The sequence below is a fragment of the Pezoporus wallicus genome, unplaced genomic scaffold, assembly GCF_028554395.1.
Source record: "Pezoporus wallicus isolate ANWC-B61680 ecotype Strahan unplaced genomic scaffold, APGP_CSIRO_Pwel_v1 contig_5261, whole genome shotgun sequence".
Lineage (NCBI taxonomy): Eukaryota > Metazoa > Chordata > Aves > Psittaciformes > Psittacidae > Pezoporus > Pezoporus wallicus.
In genome coordinates, this window is record NW_026642423.1 from 6096621 (window position 1) to 6122303 (window position 25683).

Genomic DNA, 25683 nt, shown 5'->3' on the forward strand with positions numbered 1-25683 from the left:
ACCATTGAGAATGAACATTTCATTTGAGGCATCAATAACTTCATCAGAGCTGTTAGGAAAACAGCTCAGCTGCTCAGAAAATGGCAAGGAAATTTTTTTGTGTTAAATAACTCACTTTGCTTGGCCTGCAAACCCTGGCTGAGGCTCCTGGGGTCAAATTTTCTGGAGGTGGAAATACAGTATTGAATATATGATGGGACATAAGGGCTTCCAATCCTGCTTGTGAGGCTGTGTGAAAAGAGTGTGTTGAGAAGTAAAAGCACTGGCTGAACGATCTTTCAGGAGTCGTGGGCCTAGTTCTTGTTTCTGTGGCTGGTTTTCTGCACAGCCTTGGAATGATTTCTCTTTCTCCTTGTCCTTACGCTGGCTCAATTGCCAGACCAGTCTTGCAGGAGATGTCAGACCTCCCAGCTGCTTCTTCTGGTAGTCTGGACAGTCCCACAGCTGGTAGGGTTTCTGCTTGGAGTGATTTGAGTTGACCAAGGCAACAGGATACCATGACCCCTATCTCTATATGGGCTGTGGGTGTGCTCCCAAGCAGCCATAGCACCAAACTGTCCTTGTGGAGCCAGATGCTATGCTAGAGGTGGGACTTGTAGGGAGCATCCTTGAGGCACTAATTTTCCTTCAGAGCTTTTCTTCTAGAAGGTGGGGACTCCTTTGTCACTTCTTCCCAGTCTGGTGGCAAACTGGGCTGACAGTCCTCAATCTGGAGGCTGATTCAGGAAGACAGAGCTCGGTAAGCCTGTGTTTAAAGGGGTCTGTGCTGATTAGGATCACATGCTATCACCATAGTAGCAGTTAATTGAGGGGTTATCAATGGACATCAAACCATCTCTCTCTGATTTTCCTTTTCTTCCTGTTATTTAATAAAACTAGTAAGAGGAAGGTTGCATTAACTTTTATCTTTAATTCTGTGACTGCAGTAAAAGCTAGTACTTGAAAAGTCACTGAATACAGAACAGAATTGGTTCTGTAATAATAATAATAAAACCTTGTTTTCCCTCTTTGAAAATAAATATGGTCCTTAGTAGAAAGATTTAGCCATTGCTGGCAGCCAGTCAGCCAATTGGACAATTTGGGCTCCAAGCACTTGATCAGAATAACTTTAAGGAAAACTGCCTTCCTGAATCAAGTAAGAATCTATTAACCTGATGAAACAGGGTTTGCTTATCTGAGAGGTTAAAACTCAAAACACAGCCTGGGCTGCATTAGATGAAGCCTCTTTTAAAATGACATAAAGTCAGAAAGTAATAGAAACACCATCTTTCATGTCTAGTCAATCATATCTAGTAGAGAAATTATTCCTCTGACTTAACCATTATAAGATTAGCTGTTTGTTAATAATGGGAAGTGTCAGGAATGCTGAAAATAGTTTTATTCTCTCCAATATTTTTAGCTGTCTTTATGTTGGAGTGAATGAATATTAATCAGAGTTTATAAAGCAAAGATATTTCTAGATGAGCATTATGCTAAGGCATTCCATGTTAAGTCTCTTCAGTGGTTTATTGTTAGAGGTAAAACTGAATGGGAAATGCAGAAAAAGTGCCATGTACACTTTGCTTCTCAGTGATTATTTCTATAAACAAATCTCTTGCAAGTTGCTGAGCACTCAAAGGTTCTTTGAAGTCAATTGAATATATACCCCTCGAGTGTCCCTCTGCATCTTAAAGGATGGTTAGATCTACTCATGTAGCTTAGGCATATCTGACAGTCATGGAAAAGGTGATTGCATTCTCTTGGCATGGATTTATTGAAGTTAATAAACATTGGCACTAATAGATTTCTCTGTCAGTGAGTACTAACATGCTCCCCTCTGTTTACGAAGGGCTAGACAGGAACACCTGGAGATACCTAAAGGCTGAATGCCAAACAGCAAAGTCCTGCCAGCTGTGGGCACAAGAGATGAAAGAGGTGATGGAAAACCTTATACCAGCATATACCTAGCACCTCTGCTCATCAACTGGGGTGGAAGTACTCTCTCACCTTGTCACCCACCACAGATGACACTGCAATGGATGTGTTAACTGACCTGAATGGGTACACCTTCATCATCTAGCAGCCCCTGCTGTAGCTAGTATGTGCCTATGCTTCCTCATAGCCCCCATGTACCATTCCCATCTTGCAGCTGATGAGTTTTTTCTGTTTGCTGGGCAGATGTCCTCTCCAGAGAAGTAGATTTAAGAGAGCAAGCCCTGGGACTAGTGAAACTTCTGCTAGGTTTAGGCATTTTGCTTTGCTTAGGTACAGATACAATTGGCTGCCGCTGAGTAATAAATGTAAACAAAGGCCAGCTTGATAGCTGATAGCTCACCACAAGAAGATACTGGAAATCTACAGAGGGTTTGTATCCTATAAGGATACAAGAAACTGCTTAAAGATAATTTAGGGAAACAGGAGGATTGGAGGCAAGTATAGCAGCCTAAAGCATGAAGGTGGCTTAATTTGACTTCAATAAACCTCCTGCTGTTGTGTAGGACTCAAGCTCGCAGCCTGTGTCTGCAGTCATTGAAAACACACGGGACTGGCTTTGCTTCTGGTGAAGCCAGCAAGGCTCTGGTGGGCCTTCAGGTGCAATAAGAGCAATGTATGTTGTTGCCTGCTGCTTAGGCATGTGCTGTGCTGCTGCCCTGCACCATCAGCATTGCTTTATAGCTTCTGGAAAACACCAGGGGTGTTTTCTGTGTGCCCATGGGAAAAATATTTCTGTGTTCAGGGTTGCTGTTTGCAGAAGTGAAGTATCCAGAATGTTTGCAGGTGTGTGATGCAGGACTTGGCTGTTGTGCAATGGGCACAACCCTATGCAAGATCCCATGAAGAAGGAGACAGGATGGGGGTAGAAGAGGAGGGTTAGAGCAAGTGCCTGATTCAGTATTTGTTCACAGCCAGAAGATGCACTCCAGTTAAGCTACTGAGACAGGAGAGATTATTTCTGAGAGAAAGACATGTTGAGCACAGGATGTGCTGAGGTTGGCAGCTGGGAAAGGCTGAGTACCCCTGGTCCTGCTGATGTTGGGTGGATTGGATGCCACCCAGCTCCCATGGAAAAGTGGACCTTGTTGGGGGAGTTCGCATAAGAAGGAAGAGGCATAGATGAATTCTTCCTCCTATATGGGTATAACCTTTCTTCCCACTAAACTTGGAGGGAATTTGCCATGAATTCCAGTGTAAGTGCAACAAGGTCCAGATTGCCCTGGGCATACAATGGCAAGGACAAAATGTATTGTGCTACAAAGTGCCTAGAAACCCAAAAGCTGTACGCTTAGACCAATGTTAAAAAAAGGCTGAGAAGGTCTCTGGTTTTGTGCCAGTTCCTCTGGAACCCGAATCAGAGAAAATCCACATGACTGCACATCCTGCTGGAGCTGGTGATTGCTACTTGCACTCACTGTGTTAGCAAATTGATCCCCATGGTTGCTGAGGAAGGAGGCTGAAAAGAATGGATGGCACTGTAAGCTTGTTATGAAAATGCAGGGAACTAGAGATAATGAATCTTGGATGAGCCCCTGATCAGCCTGGCCCTTGGGATGGCAATGGAGAGAGTTGGTTGGGAAGGATCTGATTAACATCTTGGTGGAAATGATAGTCCCTAGAATGCAGAAGGTCATACTGTATTTGCCTGTGCTTACATCTGGGAGAAGTCACTGTCACAGAGCTAAGATCTTTCTGGATTAGATCTGCAGGGTTTTTTAATCAGAGCAGAAGTATTTTGGGGATTTACATGTTTTCTATCCTTGGCATCTTGCCCTGATGAACTACCAATTACACAATTGCAATCTAACTTAAATTGTAGTTAAAAAATTGGCTGTGTGCTGGGATACGGTGAGAATACCCTTTCTGTGATGGCAAAGATTTGAAATTGTGCAGTGTGTTATGTCTCCTGACACCAAAGCTAGCAAAGAATAAAGCAGACTGTTTACTGTGGGTGCATGGAAAAAAATGGAAAAGCTGAAATTAATGCCTTCTTTCAGATTCTCCTCATCCTGTAGCCAGATTAATGAATGAAACCATTTGCCCTAGATGCACAAGAGATTAATGCTGCTTGATTTTCATTTTAAGGCCAGTGGATTTAAGATAAGGAAACTTTAAATATGTGCTCAAGGTGCCCGAGAAGTAGCACAGTCAGAACTGAGCCCCAGTGTTCTACTACCACATCTTGTAGCCGTGCCCCCTCCTTCACTGTGCAATAGGTCCCTCCTGGTGTCGGACGTCCCTGTGAGCTGCCTTAAGGAACAGAGAGTTACAAGATTCCTGCTTTGTCATTACCAGCTGCATCTCGCTGAAGGAAAGGCCAGAACTGATTAAAAGCAGTGATTTACTCAGGAGCTGTGTGGGACTCACCCCTAGGAAGGAGCTACTAGCCAAGCTGAGGCCTCAGTGCAGAAAGGAAAATTACCAAGGCAGTATCTTTCCAGAGGTTTGAAGTGAGTATGGAGAGGAAGGCCATGCACCCAACGGATGGCTGAGCCACTGGATAGGACTGTCCTTTGACATTTCTCCAGGCTCAAGGCTGCTGCAAGCTGTGGCATCTGCAATAGCTGAGCTATTCCTCAGAGCCTGTGGCAGAATAAATCACTAGCTGTTTTTTCTTTGCTGTGATAATATTAGAGGCAGGGCAGCTTAATGGATAGACTGCTGGGTTGCCATGCAAGAGGCTTCAGTGGAGTCTGCCTTCATCAGGATGGTTGTTTTTGCTCATCTCTGAAATGGAGATACTGATATCTGCTCGGTGAAATGCCATGACACCTGACACTGAAAGGCACTTATGTAAGATCCTGTTTCTGATACTACCATGGAGAAAATGTTCCTGGGACACCAAGGAATCCTCAAGTGGTCTTCCAAAGTCCTGCTGCACCACATCCATCTTCCAGCTGCAGGGACCTCCCACCTTCTCACTCTATGAAGGGGATGACCCAGTCTCAGCCTCAGCAAAGTGGACTTGGTAAACCTTCAGATTTTTCTGTTTCCAGGCTTTCTGTTATTCACAGATTTTGAACAGTGAGCCTGAGTTGTGCCTCAGCCAGACAGCTATACTGGGTGTCTGAGGGACTAGCCAGCACACCTTGTTTGTTAGGGGCATAAAAAATACCATTCAGGATAGATAACTTTCACCCTTGGGAGTCAAACAGCGCTGACCGGTGTGTTAGAAACTGAGCTCACATTCCTTTATACACCTGTCTTGGCTCTCCTTTTCTTGATTTGTTTTTTTTCAGAGCAGTCTCTCTGTTGCTGACTTTACATACCTATGTGAACAGTAAAACTAGCTCTTGTTTTAACTTGGAACTGTCTCTAAGAAGTGGGCAGCATTCCTAAAATGCTTTAAATTGCTATAAAGGGGGAAAAAAAGCCAAGCAGGAAGGGCAGAGCATAAAAACATCTCAGGGGCTGAATAAGTTCCCATGGGTTCAGATTGCCTGGGGCACCTGGATGTCCATTTTCTGTCTTGAACTTGCTGAAACCAGTGCTACCAGTCAGTTGAGTCAGTGCACAGTACCATCAGTACTCCCATTCCCTCAAGGACAACTTAGAACTGGAGGGGTAATAGCTGGAAAGGAATTTGAGAGGTCACTTAGCCCAGCTCCTTGCTGATAGCCTGAATAGTTAAATTATTCCTGATTTTCTGCGCAATATATAGCTTTCATTGGTATTCACTTAATCAGTGCTGTGTTCCAAAAGACCACAAGTCTTCTTCTGGAGCTGACTTGCATTTTTTTTTTTTTGCTGTGATTTTGTGATTCTCTCATCTTGAGAGACTAGAAAGTAATTTAGCTTTGTGGTTATATTTTGTTTGTGCTGGGTTTTCTTCATTTCCTGCCTCAGCTGATCAGCCCTATCTTTCCCTGTGTTTTGCTTGAACGTTCTGTCCAGTGAAGAGTAAAATCCTAATTTTTCCATATTATGACAGCCTCTTCAAATGTTTGGAAATAAAAGCCCTTCCCGATGTGTTTGGTTTGTTTGTTTCTTTTTTCCCCTTAATCTTTCAACAGAAGTCACAAGCATTACCAAGTAAAGCTTTTTATTCTTCCTAACAACTATTCTGCCTCCAGCTTTTCTTCTCTATTGTGTTGTCTGGCCTGTAGTGCTAATACTTCTCTTCTGCTTGTTTTTCACAATGCTTGCCCAGAGTCTCATACTGCTAACTTTGCCATGATATGCTTTGTATTTATCTATGGTACATCTTCTTATAATATGACTAATGCTCCTTGGATCCTGGCCGTATATTCTACATTCTGGATTTAAATCCTTCTTTCCTTTTATCTTTGCTTGAATATATCTTGTGGTAATAGCCTGCTCTTTTGTAGCCATAATTAAAGTTTTGCTTGAATCCTCCTTTTACACACCACTTACAGTTTACCATCATCTTTTTATGAGTTGTTTGTGCTGTTCTTCCTTTTGCTTCAGGCTGTGCATCCCTTGCTGCTCTATCAAATGACTCAACACCTGTAGGAATTTATTCCTCATTTCATTCTGGAGTTTGATCTGAGATTGGCTTAGGCTCCTCACTATTGCACATATAAGTGGCTGTTGCTGTGTATTTCTCTTCACTGTAAAGTTCAGATGTCTCTCAGTGTTTCCCTAGTACATCTTTCTAGTCCTCCTGCCCAGTTCCCCTGGGTCAATCTTTGTTCAGCTAATGGCAGAGTTCATTAGGAACTGCATAGCTGTTTGGAGTAACACTGTAATTTTGTGTGTTGAGGTGATGATGAGAGATATGGAGCCACAAAGCACTTGGGACTGGCATTTCAGTGCAATGAAGAAAGGAATGATGCAGGGGGCTTTGTGGCCATGATGTGTGGTGATGGAGACCTCATTTTGTTCTACTGATGAAGACACAGAATTTCACTGTGGGCTATTTCTGTGCCTTCAGAAAATATCTGGGTTTTTTTCCTGCAGAGGAGATGCCCCTCCAAAGAGAGTCACTGCTGTTTAGAGGAGGTTATGTGGGAAAGCAGAAAGGAATCATCAACAGAAGTGTGGAAGAAAAGATGCTGATCCTCCTTCAGGCAGCTCAAGGATTTGAGGTGAAAAAGGGTCTGCAATAATGGCATATTGATGTTAAATCTGCATTCCTGAACACGCGAAGAACCAGGAACTGAACCTAGTCTGCCAAAAGGTGGTGAAACCTCTTGTCTTCTCACAACCTTAACTACTGAGAGACGTGTACAGTTAAGGCTAGCTGTGTGGCTGGTGTATGGCGTCAAAAGTTTGGACTTATGGCCAGCTGTAGAGTGTGTGCAGTCTCAGGTCTAGTCCCTGTTCTCATTCAGAAGCAGTAATTTTACTGAAAGGTAGTGTAGCTGCAGCACAAAGTGATTGATCATGAATGTCCATGAAACCTGCCGTGCAGCCTTAGAGGCTGTATTCAAGGAGAAAGGCAGATTCCCTATGACAGTTGGGACCTGAGCAGAGATGACTTCAGATCACAAATAAATGAAAGTGTAACTTTTTTACTGGTGACCAAAGAACTGCTGTTGTGAAGTGAAACATTAACAGCAGGGTGAGTGAGAGCAGGATTGCTCAATGAAGTTCATCTTCAGGCACAACAGAACTGTGGCTGTCCAATGTGCAGGAAGCAGCAGGCATGGCAGAGGGGGACAGCATGCTGCAGGCTGCAGAGGAAGCCCAAGCTGGTGAGAGAATGTTTTATAGATTTCTTCTTGCTAGTCATAGAAGAAACTGTAGGCAGAAAGGCACCAGAAATGACAAGATGTTTCTCTGGCTGTTGTAGATTGACTAGTTACCAGATGACAGGCTCTTAAGTATAGATTAAGTACTTGATGTTGTTAGTGGTATTAATCCAAATACCTTTACAATTTTGAGTCTGTAAGAGCTGGTGAATAGAGCAGATATGCAGGTCTAAAGAATTCCAGCATATTTTCCTGGTTGTTCAAGTGATTTAATACATCATTCCCCTAAATTACTTTGAAGTTTGAGAAGTCTCCAGGCAATGGAAACCAGTCTTGTTCAGTCTAAATCAGTTAAGCCATACTCTTTCCTGTAATCAAAGAATTGGAGAAAATAAGCTAGAAGATACCTGGAGAGGTTATCTTGTCCATCCAGGGCCAGGTCATTAAGCTCAAAGTGATGCTGGCACACATTCATCTAGATTCTTGTAACCTTATCTTGGAAAGAAAGAAAGAGAACAGAAATACAGATATGGTAAGAGGGCTATAAAGTATGACCGATTTGATATGAATTCAGGCTAAGTCCCATTATTCAGATACCAGTGTGGCTGAGCTGAAAATCAAGAAGGGAATTGTGTGACAAGATGAATGCAGATGAAAATGAAGAGATCAGTTGAGTATAAACAGATTAATGTGCATAGCACTGCAGCAGGAAGCAGTGAGAATCTGAGGATTGTAAATGCAAAGGGAAAATGCAGATTGTCTTCCTGTGGATTTGGGAACCAGAAAAAATTAAATGATGAACTGAAAGTTATAGAAAAATATATTCAAGAGAACTTCTGGCTATGCAAGGCAGCTGGTAGCTGAATATTAAATTCAAGCATGAATCATCCTGCAGATTCCTCACTTGCATAATGAATAACTCAGAAAAGCAGAAATTTCACAGAAACCAGTCCTTGCTTTCGTGCTTACCAGTTAAAGTTATTTATCATGTGATTTTCATAGCAATTCAGGAGGGCACCTCATCCATCTGCCTGCTTTTGAACATGACTTGATATTTAGCCAGTCCCTAATAAATTCTTACATAACAGGCATGAGGGATTGCCTGGACCCTAAAGCCCCAGCCCCACCATCTCTGTTCCAGTGTTGACCTATTCTTGCAGAAAGGGAATTTGGCCAAAAGCAGCTCTAAATATTTTGTGAGGATGAAATCAGTTATTTTTCTCATCCTTGATGAAAATGGAGAACAGTTGGTCTCTGTGGCTGCTTTTCCTGGTAATGGGGTAGAATTCGGTATACTTCTTCCCTGAATTTCATCTTTTTCATTCCAGAGCCACAAAGTGGTTTCTCCCATTTAGCAATGTCATTTTGAATTCGCGCCCTGTTATTGTGGTTTAAGCCCAGCTGACAACTCGGAACCGTGCAGCCATTTGCTCACTCCCCCCTTCTCCCCAACCCAGGTTGGGATGGGGAGAAGAATTGAAAGAATGTTAAATCCCACTGGTTGAGATAAGAACAGCCCAATAACCAAAGTATAATATAAAACTACTACTAATAATGATGAGGGAAATAACAAGAGGAGGGAGTATAAAAATAAAAAGGGAAAGGAAAAAAAACAATAAAAACAAGTGATGCACAATACAATTGCTCACCATCCACGGACTGATGCCCAGCCTGACCCGAGCAGTGACTCAGGCCTTTCAGGTGACTCCCCTCAGTTTATATACTGGCTGTGACGTGCTGTGGTATGGAATACCCCTTTGGATAGTTCGGGTCAGGTGTCCTGTCTCTGCTTCCTCCCAGCTTCCTGTGCCCCTCCTCACTGGCAGAGCATGAGAGACTGAAACCCAGGATACCTGTTCTCCTTCAGGCTTCTCCATCCTGGTTTTGGACACAAACATGAACAGCATGTTGGCCATTTTTATGGAATAGCTGAGGACCTATGTGTTTCACGCCCTCTAATTTGGTAGAAAATTATTGATGGCTACTCTGAGAGGGATTTCCCAGTTGTCTACTTTCAACTGGTGTTGAAAGTGGGCAAATTTCAACACCAGTTGGAAGTTTGAAGGGTGTTTCAACTGGACCCTCTTTTCCTTGTGAGACGTTAGAAGCACTACAGGTACAATATATCACATCTGCTTTAGCTGTTATGCCATTCACGTTATTGCCAAAGAATAAAACAGTCTGGTTTGACAGCATCTTTTCTAATGCAAAAATGGCTGTTTTGTAATCCTTATTCTTCTTTTGGTGTTTAGAAGGGATTAGCTGATCAAAGATCTCTCAGGCTATGGAGGAGCACACCTAGGTTGTCCTAACCTGCCATTTTAAAGGCAGTGGTAATGCTTGTCTTGCTTTTGCTCTTCACAAGGGAAGTAGTTCAATACTACATTCGGCCCTTGAAGGTGAACTTCATCAGGCTCTAGTGACTTGACCACATTTAAGGTACCCAAATATTCTTCAAGCAGTTTTTGTCTCATTTTACCCATATTCCTACAAGTTCATTTTAATGGTGTAATGTATTTTGTTGCAATTTAGGTTTTTTATAGTCAAGTCAAACAAAAAGGTCACTTTCCTGGTTTCTCTGGATGAGCTTTTGTTTTTGTTTTCTAGTTTAAATAACAGACTTTCATTTTCCTTCCTCTTTCTCCAATATTGGCAGCATTTCTAACACCTTTCCGTACCGCTTTTTGTGTCCTGCTGCTAGCTGTAATTCATTTTGTGCCCTGGCTTTGCAACCTGTATTGCTCCATGCTTGATCTGTTTGTTTATACCTGTCTTCAGAAATGTCACCTTATTTCCATTTGTGGAACAATTCCTTCCTGGTTTTCAGTTCAGCCACACAGGTCTCTTCCTATCGAAGGAGATAGGAGGAAACCTAGAAGGAGATTCAAATTAATTCAGAATGAACCTATCTGAGGTGCTTGCAAATTTATTCTTCTTAACTTGCTCTTCTTGTTTGCTATGAGTTACCATTTATTACCAGACATCTGAATTCTTTTTCTCCCTTTCTGTCTAAGATGACCTTCTGGAAGCTAATGGCCTAAATGGCTCTGCAGTGTATTTGACATGTAATGTGTTAATTCCAATGACTGATACATTTGTTTTCATGCTACGATTTAAAAAAAAAAATAAAATCATTCAGCTTATGTGACACATGGGGTTGTATACATACACAAGAAATACAGCTGCAGGATGCTGAAAATATTAAGGCACCACACTGCAGCAGTGGGGAAACCCTGTTCAAGGGATGGTGAAACTTTTTCTGGCTTCCTTTTGTATTACTCCTGTAATAACTTGTCGTGGTTTAAACCCAGTCAGGCAACTCGTTCACTCACTTCCCCCCCTTTCTTGCCCTCCCCCTGCTCCCGGAGGGACGGAGAGGAGAATCAAAAAGAATGCAACTCCCACGGGTTGAGATAAGAACAGTTTAGTAACTAAGGTATAACACAAATCACTACTGCTACCACCAATAATAATAATGATAAAGGAAATAACAAGGGAAGAGAATACAACACCTCAGCACCAGCCGACCGATCACTCTCCCCCCAAGCCCGACCAAGCTCTGACTGATACCTCCTCCAACCCTGCAGTCTCCCAGCCCTTCCGGCTAACTCCCAGTTACATCCTGGGCATGACGTGCTGTGGTATGGAATAGCTCTTTGGTCAGTTTGGGTCAGGTGTCCTGTCTCTGCTTCCTCCCAGCTTCCCCTCCTCCCTGGCAGAGCATGAGGCTCACAAAGTCCTTGGCCAAACCAAAACATCTCTATCAGCTCTGTTCCCGAGCCGAAAGTCAAAACACTGCACTGCACCAGCTACCAAGGAGGAGAAACATGACTGCTACTGCTGAACCCAGGACATAACTTCAGTGCTGTGTTTGCTCTCCTTGCCTGTGCATGGCAGAATACAGCAGGTTTCTTCCAGGAATTGTCTAGAGATAGCTGGGGTAGTAAGAGATACCACCAGAAGGCTCAGAAATATTGCTGCTGCCTCTAGCAAAGGGTCAGACTTGCAGGACACGAGAGTATGTGTTAACCTGGTGTGTAGGAGGCAGGACTAACATACACAAGTCCTCTTCTTTGTACTGCCTGCAATGTTGAGTATGCTTTTGAGTCACTTTGCCCTGTTAAATGGGCTTAACAAACCCTAGCTTCCTGGAGGCTGCTTGTGGCACCTGAGAAGTGACCCAGGTGAAAAGCAGGGCTGTGCAAGGTGTGCAGATCACTGGGAAGGCTGAAGATGAGGAGCTGGTCTGTGGCAGTGTGGACAAGGTACCAAACTTGCTTTGCTACCGCTGTAGAATGAAGAAGGAATAAGAAATAGGTAGACCCTCCTGACCTCATCTGAACTTTGGGTTTCATGTTTAGCTGCTCAGCTGGTCCCATGCTTAGCTGTACAGTTACCAGGAGTGAAACAAGATCCTCAGGAATTTTCAGAGGAAGCAATGCCAGAGTACATGAGGGAATGTGGAGAATAATTATGCTTCCTCTATGCACTCTGTCATATCTAAGTGTTTGCCATGTCTTGTTAGCAATAACTGAAGTCAGATTTAGGATCTGTGGTGTTAGCAAAGGCCTCTTTTCTGATTTGCCAGCTGCAAATCTGGTCCCTGTGGTACCCAAGCACTAGCAGCAACTCAGTACTGGAGCTGGGGAGGAGTTTATGGAGACTCCTTGTACTTTTCCTAACAAGAGAAGGGAGAAATATTTAGGAAAATTCTTTGAACATATGCCATTTAAAGAAGCCAAATGTGGGAATGAGGGGAAGGAAAAAACCCTCATGCACTGCACCAAGAATACTGCAGAACCACAGCCACGAAGGATCATTTATGGGAAGGTTGAGAATTTTGCTCTGTAATTGTAAATTGCAGCTGGCACTGGAAGAATACTGATGAAGAGCTCCTCTATTTCCATGGGAAGGGCATGGAAGGAGGGACAACAGTGTGCTTGCAGGCTGCTGAGTCCATAGAGCTGCAGGGGGAATCCAGGGTCTCCCAGCAGAGCACAAGATGCACTTGCCACAGTGAGGGCTTGGCTTGACGAGCATTTTAGTTGTTATGACCTGGGTAGAATTTGTGGCTTTTCAGTAGAATGAGATCCCTGCAGAATAAGCCTGTCATTACTGTGTTGGGAGAGAGAAGCATGCTCTGCTCCTAAATCCGCAGGCAGTAGGTGTATCTGGGACCTGGGATTTTTATTCAGCTCACATCTGTTCAGTGTACAGTGCTGTGCTGGGCTGGTGCACGTATGATAGCTGGGGGCATGCCAAATAAAAGGGCAGTCTGTGCCACAAAGCGCTGACAGCCCCAACCTGTGAATGATTTTGGCTGTGTTCCCTGACTCTTCTTGAACTCTGGAGTTGCCTTTCGTGGTAGCATCTCCCTCCTTTTTCTGTCCTGGCTGCACAAATGTGCTCAATTAGGGTTAACTCAAACTGAATCAAACTTCATGCCTGAGGTTGGAAATCTTCCCAGTCAACTCACCACAGCCACATAGCATGGTGGGAGACAAGGCGAGAGGGGAGATGAATGCTTTTCAGAGAAACGAATCCAAGGAAACTTTGTTCACTTTTATTTCTGCAGGAGATGATCCCCCCAAAGGAGATTTCCCTGTTCAGAAGAAATCCCCGGTGAGTGTTACAGCTGGTTTCCTTTGCTTTCTGCTCAGCTTGCTCTAAACATTGCAAGATCTCTCTGTTCTTTCCTCTGTTGTGCTCCGGCTAGAGACAAACACCCTTTCTTGCAGAGGGTTGAAATAAGCATTAGCAACTCGAGGCAAAATCCCTCCACTAACCTGATTAAGTTTAGAAAGTGCAGCTTAAAGGGAAAGACAAACTGTCTGAATGTTTGGGGAAAAGGGTAAGAGTATTGATTGCTGCCTTTTTCCCTGAACACTACTTTCCTTGTGGGAAAGGAGGTACTTCTCTGAAGTGGAGGGGGATGTTGGATGTGGGAGGGAGGGAGCTGATCTGTGCATTTGCTTCTCTTGATGAAACCCACCAGGGAAGGGTACCCAGATGCTGCAAAGCAGAAGAAAGGACAGGGGCTGAGGACAGGCCACTGATGTGTGTTAACAGAGCCCAGCTGTAGTTCCAGAGCCTCAGGTTTGCATCTTTGGCTCTGATTTAAAGCCATATTCAGGTGAATATTTAGTTGCCAAAGCAGTTTTGATGCTTGTGCAGGTGTTCAGGCTAATTTTGGTTGAGTGCTTGACCCCTAAAAACTGTACACTGTATTGACTTCAGGGAGAACAGGGATTGTATTGCACCTGCTTTGACTTGCAGGACAGTATGGTAATACTTGTTCTTAAAGCTCACAGTCATGTCCTTAGTAAGTCAACTATTTAACTCCCAATTCTAAGTACTGTGCAGATATTAACTGTTAAATATCCAGAGCTCCTGGGAAATATTAACCTTTGTCCCATTTTGCAGCTAGTCAGCAAGGAGAGGTGAGAACAAACATCTCCTGTAGCTGGCAATTTAAATGACCTTTCTTTTTTCCAAAAACGCAGACTATCAACTTCCACAGTATCTTTAAGAGCTCCATAATCCTGCACATCCGCAGATCCCAGGCTTACAGTGGTAGCTAAGCAGAGCAGACTCTGCGCGCTCATGAATCCAGGCTTAGCCTCTTTGCTTTTGCTGGGGCCCTCTGCTGAGCAGGGTCCTCCTCTGCGAAAGCAAGCAAGCTGCATCTGGCTCTCTGCATGGACGAAAGCTGCCCACTTTTGGATGTCCAGGCAGGCCACAGGCAGGTCAGTGATAGAGTGGAGAGAATACGTGAGGGCTTGTGTGTGCTAATGCCATCTGATGACATACAAGCCAGATGGAAGTACCCCTGCTTGTAAGTCATTGCTCTCTGTTTGTAAGCACTTACTCAGGGCCCTTGCTCAGGCTCGTGGGCAGGTTTAGCTGGGAAGTCACAACCTCCAGCTCTGCTTCCCCTGCTTGCCCCTGCTCATCTGTAGAAGGTGCCCGTCCCAGAGCAGGAGTGCCTGAAATGAGTTACTGCCAGGCTTTCTGTCACTGCAGGTCACAGCGTAGCTTGTGATGCCTTAAACAGAAGCAGCTAAATCCAGCAGCGCTGGTGCATCTGTGCAGAGGGGTGAGTTCAGGCAGTAGGGCTCCTGACACCTGGCCAGGGTGTCATCTGGATCTGAACAGTCACACTCTGTATCTCTATCAAATGTTATTAAATCTAATGAGTGCTGATAGCCAGATCTGTGAAGGAGGGGAAGAAAATGATCCCTGTTACACAATTTTACTTCCAAGTTGAGAATATATCTCCAAGCAGGAAATATAAATTGTATCTTACAGATATTCTTCCTTATGGTGAAAAACATGTAGAAACCTATTATGTGTGTGCATATGTCTCTGTGTTTGTGCATCTACAGCTTATAGGTGCCACCATTTTTAGCCTAGTCTAAAAGCAGGAGTCCTCAATGCAGTTTCCAAGGCAGCCCACTCTGTCTTACAAACCATATGCTGAGTATCATGGTTTCAGAGTAAATAATAAATGAAATGGATAATTACATGTTTACTATAGTATAGCAAAGAGGCCAAGAGTTTCTTCATAAAAAAGCAGCTCATAAATAGCATGAGAAAAATGTATAAAGAAGGACAAAAATACTTGTCTTCAGAGATGCTGGGTCAAGTAATGGAAAGTGGTTTTGTTTTTTTTTTCTTGTGGACAAGCAGTCTTTTCTCTTTTGTTGGTCTTGTATAATGTTGACCAAGATGGCATCATTAAGCAAGACTTTTCTAAACTTCATTCCATTGCTTTGGGAATCCAAATAAGCTCAGGTCTCTTGGTGGTGAAATAAACCTGGATAAACACATCTCTTTTCGTATCTGTATTTGCACTTGGGACTGTGGGAAGAAATACAGGAATTCATTACTTCCGCCATGAGGCACAGAAATGCATGTGAAAAGTTCATCTCACTTTGCTGGCCCATACCATGGCTGTTTAAAACCATAAATATGAATGCAGCAGTTAATATCACATTCCCCCCCATCCTTCAGCAAGTGCACAGCCAGCCCACTAATTGGCAGAGGATAGGCAGTGCTGTGAAAACTTGCTTTCCCTGTTGCGAGGCAGTGGAGCAAAGCAGCTGGAAGCTGCTTAGCTTGGACCACAGTGGGGTAGCAAGAGGGACAGAGGCCCGTGCAAGGTCATGCCAAGACTCATCTTTTTAAATGCCTTGTATTTCACTTGGAAGCTGCTGATTTTAGCTGGAGCAAAGTCAGATTCAGTGAAAGAGTGGCCACGCTCAGACAGGTTTGACAGTCCCATCACTGTTTTGTTTAGTTTTGATTAATAAATTGAATTATCCATAGCTATGCCAGGGTTCTTGGAATATGAAATGGATGCCATGCCTGAGGGAGTGCAGGATACAGGGCTGACACTGTGCTTCAGTAAACAAGATGGCACAGTTCAATGCAAGTGAGGTACAGAGATTGAGGGCAGTTGCTGCATGTGAGGGAGCAGTTTCACGTAGAAGCAGAAAATGGCTATCTAGGGTCTACTAACTGCTGAGGCAAGGTCTGTTACTAGGAGAGAGAACAGTTTTGAGGTGTGGAAGTAGTTTTATGTGAATTGTAGAAGAAAAGGCATCTGAAGGTGTTTTTGCGTTTCAGTGGGTTTTTGCATTGCAGCGGAGAGGTGGTAGGACCTACTTCCACTGGAGTTCCTGGAGCTATGAGCATGGTAGGCTGCTGACAGCCCATGAATCTGCATGGTGGTCCTTACTGGGCGCATGGTGGTCCTTACTGGGCCCATGCTGGCCAGGCTGATTTGCTGGAGAGCCTTAATCAAAGCAAGGTAGGTGTGGGGTCCCCTCTTGTCCCTTCAGTCTAACCCACAAGCCAGTGGAGCAGCAGGGGCACCTGTTTTTTTTTGGGCTGGACTCTTCTCTGTCCAGGCACTATGGAGGTATTGCTGGGATGAAGGCTTGCATAGAGCTGATACATTCTTGTTTGTCTCCTGCAGAAACTCTGTGGCTCCAACTACCCCCTAAGCATTGCCTTCATCGTGGTGAATGAGTTCTGCGAGCGCTTCTCCTACTATGGCATGAGAGGTATAGGGCCTGTGTCTGGGAAGTGTCTTTCCTGTCCTTGGGTTTCAGCATGCATTTGTCTGGTGTTCCAGGGCTGTGTTGTATATGGTCTCAGCTGTCTTTCAAAGTAAATTGACATTTTGGGATTCAGGTATAAATAGCGTGCCCTAATACTGATGCTACACCTGCTCTGAGCAGAATTTTGGATTAGAGAGCTCCAGGTGTGCCTTCCAGTCAAAATTTTAATGTGATTCTCTGTACCAGATCTCGTTTTCCAGAGTGTGACATCTTTCATAGTGGTGTGCAACCAGCATGTTTGGGAATTGAATTGTACAGGCACCTAATTTTCAAATTGAAAATGAGCATAAACAGAACTACAGGTTCCGGTAAAATAAGCTAGAAAAAACATTTTCCAGCTAAACATGAATGTTTAGGAGCAAAGAATGCCTGATACTCATATATCTCAGTTTAGCTTTTCCTGTGTCAGAGACTGAGGAACAGGTCTGAAAGCACAGACCTTTTCACAACAGTGCTCATAGCTGTTAGACATATCAGTGCTTTTCTTGTCACCGTGATCCTGCTTACCTGCAGAGATACACATTAATTATCTGATGTGATTTGCTTGTTTCGTTTTAGCTGTCCTGACACTATACTTCTTAAGCTTCTTCCACTGGGATGAGAATCTCTCCACCGCTGTGTATCATGCCTTTTCTGCGCTATGCTATTTCACACCTGTTATTGGAGCCATCATGGCAGACTCATGGCTGGGGAAATACAAGTAAGTGAAGGCACCTCTGTAACTCGTAAAGCATACACCTACACCATGCAGCCTGTATCAAGGGCAGTGCTGTGTGTGCTCCCGGTTTTAAGCTAGCTCAGAGTGTAGCAGAGACACACTTGCAAAGGTCAGCTCCTTTCCTAACCCATAAACAGCTGATCTGTTTGCTTATGCTGTTCTGTGGGCCTTTCTCCCAAGGGCCAATGGGCAACAAAACTGAAACAAACTAAATGTCACAGGTACGGTTCTCCAATGTCCTTCTGTACCCATCTCCAAGAAGCTGACGTGTAGGGTGATTAACCTGCAGCTTGCAAAGATCTGCTTCTGAGAAGGATTCAATGATGGTGTGGAAGCAGTGTCATCCTCTAAATCTCACAGTTTCAGGTGAACTGTCACTACCTATACCATACTTATGCTCTCACAGCATAGCAAATGTGTGAGCACACCCATTTCCATTCCAGAGAAACCTGGTTTCACTCAAATAATCTCTCTCAGCACATAACCAGGTAAACTCTCCCTGGGTAAGTTAGGCATTCTTCCTTTCCACTGATAGGTTGTGGGGCTATCATCTGCCCCAGAGTGGTGGTGAGCAGCTGGATATAACAGTTGCTTGGCACTGTTTGTTTATTGTCTGAGGAAACTTGGCTTGTCAGAATGATGAAGTGCAGCTGAACCCTTCTGTCAAGGATTGGGTACATCTGGCAGAAGGGTTTCAACAGGAAAAAAACTCAGCTGCCGTATGCCTTTCCAGCAGGAAGTTCTTAAGGAGGTGTCAATATTCTTTTCTCTTTCTGCTCAATTTTAGCCATTCTCTTGGCCCTTTGAAGAAAAAAAACCCACCCCAAAATAAGAGTGGGGGTTTACTAACTTTTTTACTTAAGGTCACTTAGCAATGTTAATTGGTATTTGAGGATGTCAATCTTGCAGCTTAATGGTGTGAGAAGTCCTTTTGCAGGCTTCTGTGTGTTAGGCAGGACTTTATGACTTAATGGGAGGAGGCTTTTACTGTATTAGCTGGATCTCAGCCAATACTGGGGACAGAATAACAGATTATAGGTGCTTTTAGGAATGATCTGATGTGGCTTTAAATTAGCTGTTGAAACTAGGGTTTGGATGCGTTGAGGATCACTGCTGTTGCTCAAAGCTTATAGGACTTCTAGTGCCTCTGTCCTAAAAAGTCCATCCATTCCCTTTGTGTATGTCATCTGCATGTAAATATGTAGGTATCTCTTAATCCTGAAGGTGAGGAAGGAACAGAATACATTCAAGAGACTGATCCTCCTAGTCAGATTTCTATTTCTTCCTCAACAAGACATGGGAGGCAGGTAGATGTGCTCAGACCTTTAGTCCTTAAGGTATTTGGAATCTGAAACAAACCTGTAATAGGGAAACCAGGCTCCTAATTCAGATGTTAGTCAGGTGGGTTGAATGTGAGTGACAGTCCCTATAGATGCCTTCCAGTCAAGGGATTCCTTTAGGTGCCTGCTGCAATGCCAGTTGTTAGTAATCTGGAAACTGAGTTGAAGTATTCAAGACCAGGTTAGATGGGACTTTAATCAACCTGGTCTGGTGGAAGGGGTCCCTGCCCCTGGCAGGGAGCTGGAACTAGATGATCTTTAAAGTCCCTTCCAACCCAAACCTTTCTATGATTTGCAGCCTTCCATGCCTGACGAGACTGGAATGTATTTAGTTTATTCTGCTGATTAACCTCTGCGAAGAAAGCAGGGGGTATCCCTCCTTAATCTGAACCAGTTTGCCTGTCTGTTTTTTCTAGTGCACTCAGTGTTGACACAAAAGTTATAGCTGCCTGCTATGCCAGTGGTATGAAAAACCTGTTCCTTACGTGTCTGCCAAGTAGACCTGCCATGTTAGGAAGCACAGGCATGCTCTGTTCTCGAACTGTACATCACTTTTAGTCATTGCTGTTTCCTTTCCTCACAGGACGATCATTTACCTCTCCATTGTGTATGTTGTTGGCCATCTGATAAAGTCAGTCGGTGCAATTCCATCCCTAGGCAACCAGGTGGTTCATGTGTAAGTAACTGTTGAAGCTGCAGGAGGTTGTGATGGTAGCTGGTTTAGCAGGGTGGTAATTTGTTTCACATCCATTGGGCTAGCAGTAAGGGGGCTGTGCGTGGGTTGTGTTTACCAGAGAAGGGTTTAGGATGTTTGAGGGTGGATGTAGAGTGTGAATGTACCAGGATGAGTTGAAACCACCACAGACTCTAAGCCCTTTGATATAGACACCTCTGATCACCCTTCTTTGCTATACCATGCTCCTCTATCCAAGCGCCTGCACCAGGCTCATTCCTCTCTCATTTCTTCATCAGCGTAGCTGTCCAGCTCAGCAAGGACTCCTGTGTGAATGAGAACATAAAACCAAAGACAGGTTTTCTGATGTGACAGAGGAAGGGTCTGTCTCTTCCATAGGGGTACAACCCTTCCTGCCCTCTAGCTTCTGAACTGGTAGGCTTGTCAGAGTAGCTCCCTAGCTGACATTTCCGAAACCACCAATCTCTTCTTGCCTAGGTGGTCATAGCTCTAAAAATACACATGTGCAGGAAGGAGCACATCTCATTTCCAGAACAGTCTCCTTTTGTCCTAGACTTGTTCAGTCCTGACACTCCTGTTCCCTACAGGTGTAATCTGTTTGGCCACCAATGGTATTTTGAGGAGCAGTGGGAAGTAGAAAACACCCAAGAATGAGCCTAATTCAGTTTGTCTGCGCTTACTGAGGCTGGAAGGCTATAGGAAAAGGCTTTGTATCTTTTTTTTTTTTCTTTTTTTCTTTTTCTCAATGGATCTCTGCAATCTTTAGTTCTCGTCTGAGTGAAAAATAAACCTAAGGATCTTTGATCTTTAGTATATCCATTAGGCCTCAGAACAGAAAGAAACTGACAAAACCAGTTGGTTAATTGACTTGTACTGAATACAGAAATGAGGATAATGAATTTGATTGTTTTGCACTTTGCTGGCTCATCACTTACGTACGTGCAAAAGGAAATGATATTAATGGACCCATGGTTGGATGACACTAAAATGCTCTCATAAACACTGGAAAGGTTCTGCAATGGTGATATTTTTGTTCTTGCATGAAGGATCCTGTCTATGGTTGGTCTGTTTTTGATCGCCCTTGGAACGGGAGGTATCAAGCCCTGTGTCTCTGCATTTGGTGGGGACCAGTTTGAAGAGGAACATGTAAGATTTCTTTTCTTTCTTAAAATCTTCAGTGTCTGCTTGCTTCTTGGGGATGTTTATGTGATCAAATCCTGTTGTTCTAGGATAAGGGCCCGTTTGCTAGGGAAAGTTGTAGTAAGATGTGAGGTAGGATGGTTTGCATAAGACTTGAGAGAATCTGGATGCTTTAGGAAAGGAAAATGACAGCAAAACAGAACTGATATTGGGAAGGATAAGTCATAATTGCATCAAATCATCTTAATGTTAATTGGATGTCAAGAGTAGTTGGGAAATTCCATATAATGTATCACAGAACTGTAGCCATTTCTGAGCCAGCTTAACAGGGGTAGCTATAATGCACTGCAATGCAATACAGCAAATGAAAGAAAAAATGTATCACCAGCCTATGCTTCCTTGGGAAATTTTTCCTGAAATCAGACATAGTCTGTGTCTTACATATTGTTCAGAAAGAACTGTAAGAAATTCCAGTCTTTTGAAAGTAGTGCTGGTACCAAATCTACCCAGAATGCTTTCTAAATATTCCAGAATGGAAAGTTCTGAACAGTTGGGAAAATGCTTCTTTTTAGATTTGTTTGTGCTCTGCATCTGTGAATTGTAGTCCAGTTGCTTTGTCTCCTCACTCTCTATCATGAATGTTTAGCCCCTCACCTGCACTAATCTCAAACTCCCATTACATTCAGCACAGTGTTTCAAACAGGGATAAAGTAATGCTTAAAGAAATGAAGAAGGTCAGGAAATGCTAATCATCAGGCAAAATGTTAGATTTTCAAACTGACCTGAAATAAACCACTCAGATTTATGTTGACCTAACACACAAATAAAAAATTCCATTTTCTCAGTGGTAGTATTCATATCAGCAATTTCTGTGTGTGGCATAAATCCTCAAATACGTGGAAGGCCACTGCTAAAAGAAAGAAAATAAGCGTTGGGGTCTGCGATGAGTAGGCTTAAATTCAAGGAGCATTATATGGGACTGACAGTAGGAAAAGATTTCCAGAAATATATCTAGAGAAGTACTGGAAAAGATTAGGACTTGTGAGAGATGGCAGCTCCCATCAGTGGAGGCATGCAAGAAGGATATTAGGCTAATGGTCTGTTGGGAAAGGCACTGGTAGAGTTGGACTAGGGATGGTCCCTTAGTCTTGGACAAAAGATGGGAACTCTGTAGGGCAGTTTGCTGTTTGTCTTTTGCAATGCCCAAGCACATAGTCAAGCATTTAATGAATAGATAATATAGAGTAGAATCTTTATTTTGTAATTTTGGGAAGACATGTGCTTTCTGTACATGAACTGTGGTTCATGATTACTAAGGAATAGCAAAACACAGGATGTTTCATAGTCACTTGTTCAAAGACCCTTCTGCAGGCATGTCCATCTTGTGTTGGACCCAGTGGTTTAGAGAAGAAGAGAAGAGGCAGTAGCAGTGACCTGGTGGTCGCCAGCTGCATCAGTTGGCACAAATCTGACCAAAAGCAGGCTTGGCAGTACAACACACATGCTCTGGGAATACACTGTTTGCACGCCAGCATGTGGGCATCCCAGCCTGCAGTACCAGTAGTTGTCCCAAAAGTATTCGAATAGGTGTTCTAGCAGCATTTTCAGAAGAGCTGCTTCTATGAATATTAATGATTAATACTGTTTATCCAGCATCTTTCAATTACCACCTAATTACAGTGTGATAATATGTACCACTTATCTTCAGAGTGTTTTATAAACTTCAGTTAATGAAGCTCAGTACCCCAGTTGGGTATATGCATATTATTATCCCAACCTTACAATCACAACTGAGTTACAGAGCAAAACCTGAATTCCCTGTGTTTGTGTGGGCCTGTACCCATACTCCAGCATTCAGACTACACATTTCCATCAAATTTATCAAATACTAAGGCTCAAACATTCACCTGCATGTTTCCTTCAAGAAAAAAAAAATAATTTGGAGAAAGAAAAATGTAAAAAGCCTTCTGATAAGGGCAATGTCTTCTGCTGTATTTGTTATTTTCAATAGGAAGTCTTGTATTCTACCATTTTGAAATGACTTGGTCTTTCAGAAGAAAGAAATGATTTATGCTACGCGATAGGAAATTTAAGTCTTCAAAATTGGAATAAGAAATTTTGGTCATGTAAGGACTGAAAACTTTGGGCCTAACCAGAATATTTCTCCCCTTCAGAGTGGTGTCTGGGAGGACTTCCGTTTTTCATCTTCCACTCCAGTAGGATGAAATAAGTTTTGAAAAATTCCAATGAAATGAAGCATTTGATTTCCCCCTTAGTTTTCAGGATGCCAATAAAACTCAGATGAGCCCTTAAGTGCACAGGCTTAGCTGCTCCATCTGGAAATGAGGGATGTGGTAGTTCTGTACAGAAAATGAATAAATAAATTGCCCCTGCTATTCTCATGTAGAGACAAATTTATGTTTTGAGGCAAATGCACACCACTGGTCCTGTTTTCTTGTAAGTACTTTAGGATTGTACTAGTCTTGGGTCTGCCACTTTGAGAACAGTACTACAACAAACAGTGATAGAGACTGATTCAGCAGGAGGTCAGACAGGGAAAGTAGATTTATCTGTGGGAGATTTCCAAGCATCTTTGTCTATGGAATTAGGAGTTCAACCTAAAAAATCCTGAATAAAATTATATTTACGATATGTTATATGACTTAGAAAGCTGCTGTGCATATTGATTAAGGACCAAAGCTGCTTTCAGGCAGTGTGATATGGTGTTTAAGGTACTAAATAGCTTTCTCTTTGTTTCTTTATTTTCTGGTTGCCAAGGAGATCAGGATTATTGTGTATGCTGCATTTTCTCAAATTAGTTAATCCAAATGATGTTGTTAATGTAAGTCTGCTCCAAAGATTAAGAAAATAGGGATGGAATTCCTAATTTTGCAATCAGAGTAATTTGCAAGGTGCTGGATTATTGTTTTTTTACTCACTTCTGGTTTTCTCTGACCATTTCTTTTTTCCATTGCTTAAATCTAAAAATACGTGAAATAAAGTGCTCCAAATTCTTTTTGTATAGCTTTCCTTGTCTCTTATCAGCACATTATTTTGGATAATTATTGCTCTAGACTTTATTATGTTGAGATCTGCATGCTTGAGTTTTTCTCAGGTGTCAGAAATTCTGAGTTGCTCAGGTACAAAGCGTTAGTGATAGGCATTGCTAGAATCTAGAGAATTTGGCTAGAAGAGGTCAGGACTCTGAGGACTCTATTTCACCACCATGTCAAGCCATGGCAGGGCTACTCTGGGGGTGGGAGAGATTTGCTGAGGCTGTTGATTTCTCTAGATTTCCTTATGGTGACAAGTATCTTATCACAAAGGTAGAATGAAGAAGGAAATACACTTTTACTAGCTTAGCAGTAGAAAGCTTCAGGTAATCAAACCACTGGAGCATAAACCACAATGGAGCATAGAAGACAGTAAGACCCAGTGCTGTTTGCTGTTAACCATAGGGACATTCCATAGAGATGATTATTATAAGGCTTACAGATCCTTTAATCCAGGATACATAATTTGAGTAATATATGGATTAGATTGCTTGGAACACACTAGTTAATAAAATTGTGGAAAAGCCAGAAGTTCAATTTGATGGGGTCTTTATAACTGGGAAAAGCAAAAAGCCCTTAATCCAAGTGGGGGACCCCCAGGCTCCTTGGTGGCTAGCAGTGGGAGTGGTTCTCACCCTCACCTTCCTTGTACCTATGTCACAAGGCAACATAAAGTCTCCCAAGCCCTCGCCCTCCCTTGCCCACAGTGGTCCCCTGTGATAAGAGGCTTCTTGCCATCCGAAGTAGCAATATTTCCTGTTGACTTCTCCATCAGTTATGGAATGTTTTGTTACATTTCTGGGTCTTGGGCTTCATTCCTTAAGAGCTGTCCTTTTTTAGCTGCCTGCAATTCTTCACATCTTCTCCTGTTTTCTAGCCTTGTCAATATTATTGTCTCAGGGAGCAGAAGGAAGCAGAACATATTAGAAAGAGACGGGATGGAAACATGCCCTTGAGGAGCTTCCTCACATTCTGCTAAGCTGAAGCTTCATATTCTAATGATGCTCAGGTCATAGAGATGTGGCTCAAGGTGCCCTAAGGAACTCTGTGCCAGAAACCTAGCCATGCCCCAAGCAATTTGCCCACTACATGTTGCAGGACCTGATGGCAGCTGGGAGGGAAGCCTAGATACTTATGGAGCATACTGGCTGCCTGGGTTTAGGCTGTCCTTAACTGCTGTTTTTATCAACTCAGGTGTGCCGTAACTGGTGATATAGATGAGCATGGGATAGGTCAGGTAGTCTGTTCTTCTTTCTCCTTTCTGCTGGTCCACCCAGGCACAAGGAGGAGGTTTAGCACGACGTATGTGAATATGACTGTGCATTCCTATCTGCCCCACAAACAAGGATAAACTGCTCTCAGATGAATGTCTTCACACATTACTCCTGCAAAAAGGACCAAACTCTGCATCAAGTTCTTGATTCCTTCCGTGTTATGAATTATGATGGAAGAAAACAGATCAAGAATCCTTTAACTGTATGAACTATAATATGTTAAAATACCAGTTTCTCTTATGGTTCATACCTACATCAAGCTCTTGAATTTGCTCCTGTAGGTTTAATTTATTATTTTGAGGTTGACTGGCGTCAGCTTGGTGATCTCCTGTCTGATGGATACCTCTCATTTGCTGGCACTCTCTCATCTATGCTGTCATTACAGCTCTCAAAATACACAGGTTTCTTTTCCTGTTCCTACACAGGAAGGGGGTGGGGGGGAGAAGTTCTCAAACATGAGAAGAAATTATGAACTTGTCAAGCCATGCCAAATTGGATTGAATTAGGTGACAGAGGATCTAAATCATGCTACATGTTCTGAATAAGTAAATGCTCTCTGCTCCTTCCTCTCACAGTGCTCTTGGAGCAGTGGCTGGCTTTTCCTCTGAAATGCCAAAAAGCCCCAAAGCACTTCTTGAGTAACATGAGCTGATTTGTGTAAGCATTTACCATCACCTGAACACAAGCTTGTTTGCTTAACATTTTATGCAC

General features: G+C 43.1%; 1 protein-coding gene across 9 annotated transcripts in view; it reads left to right on the forward strand.

The window, feature by feature from the left end:
• SLC15A2 (solute carrier family 15 member 2) overlaps nucleotides 1-25683 on the forward strand; it is a 67777-nt gene that overhangs the window by 14570 nt on the left and 27524 nt on the right. For 2 of the 9 annotated variants that reach the window (XM_057430327.1, XM_057430320.1), the window contains exons 2-6: nucleotides 13204-13250; nucleotides 16609-16696; nucleotides 17312-17453; nucleotides 19395-19487; nucleotides 20552-20651. In XM_057430327.1, the coding sequence (XP_057286310.1) occupies nucleotides 16690-16696; nucleotides 17312-17453; nucleotides 19395-19487; nucleotides 20552-20651 (342 nt within the window). In that variant the 5' untranslated portion in view covers nucleotides 13204-13250; nucleotides 16609-16689. The other 7 variants (XM_057430326.1, XM_057430321.1, XM_057430324.1 and 4 more) reach the window with 7 other exon arrangements.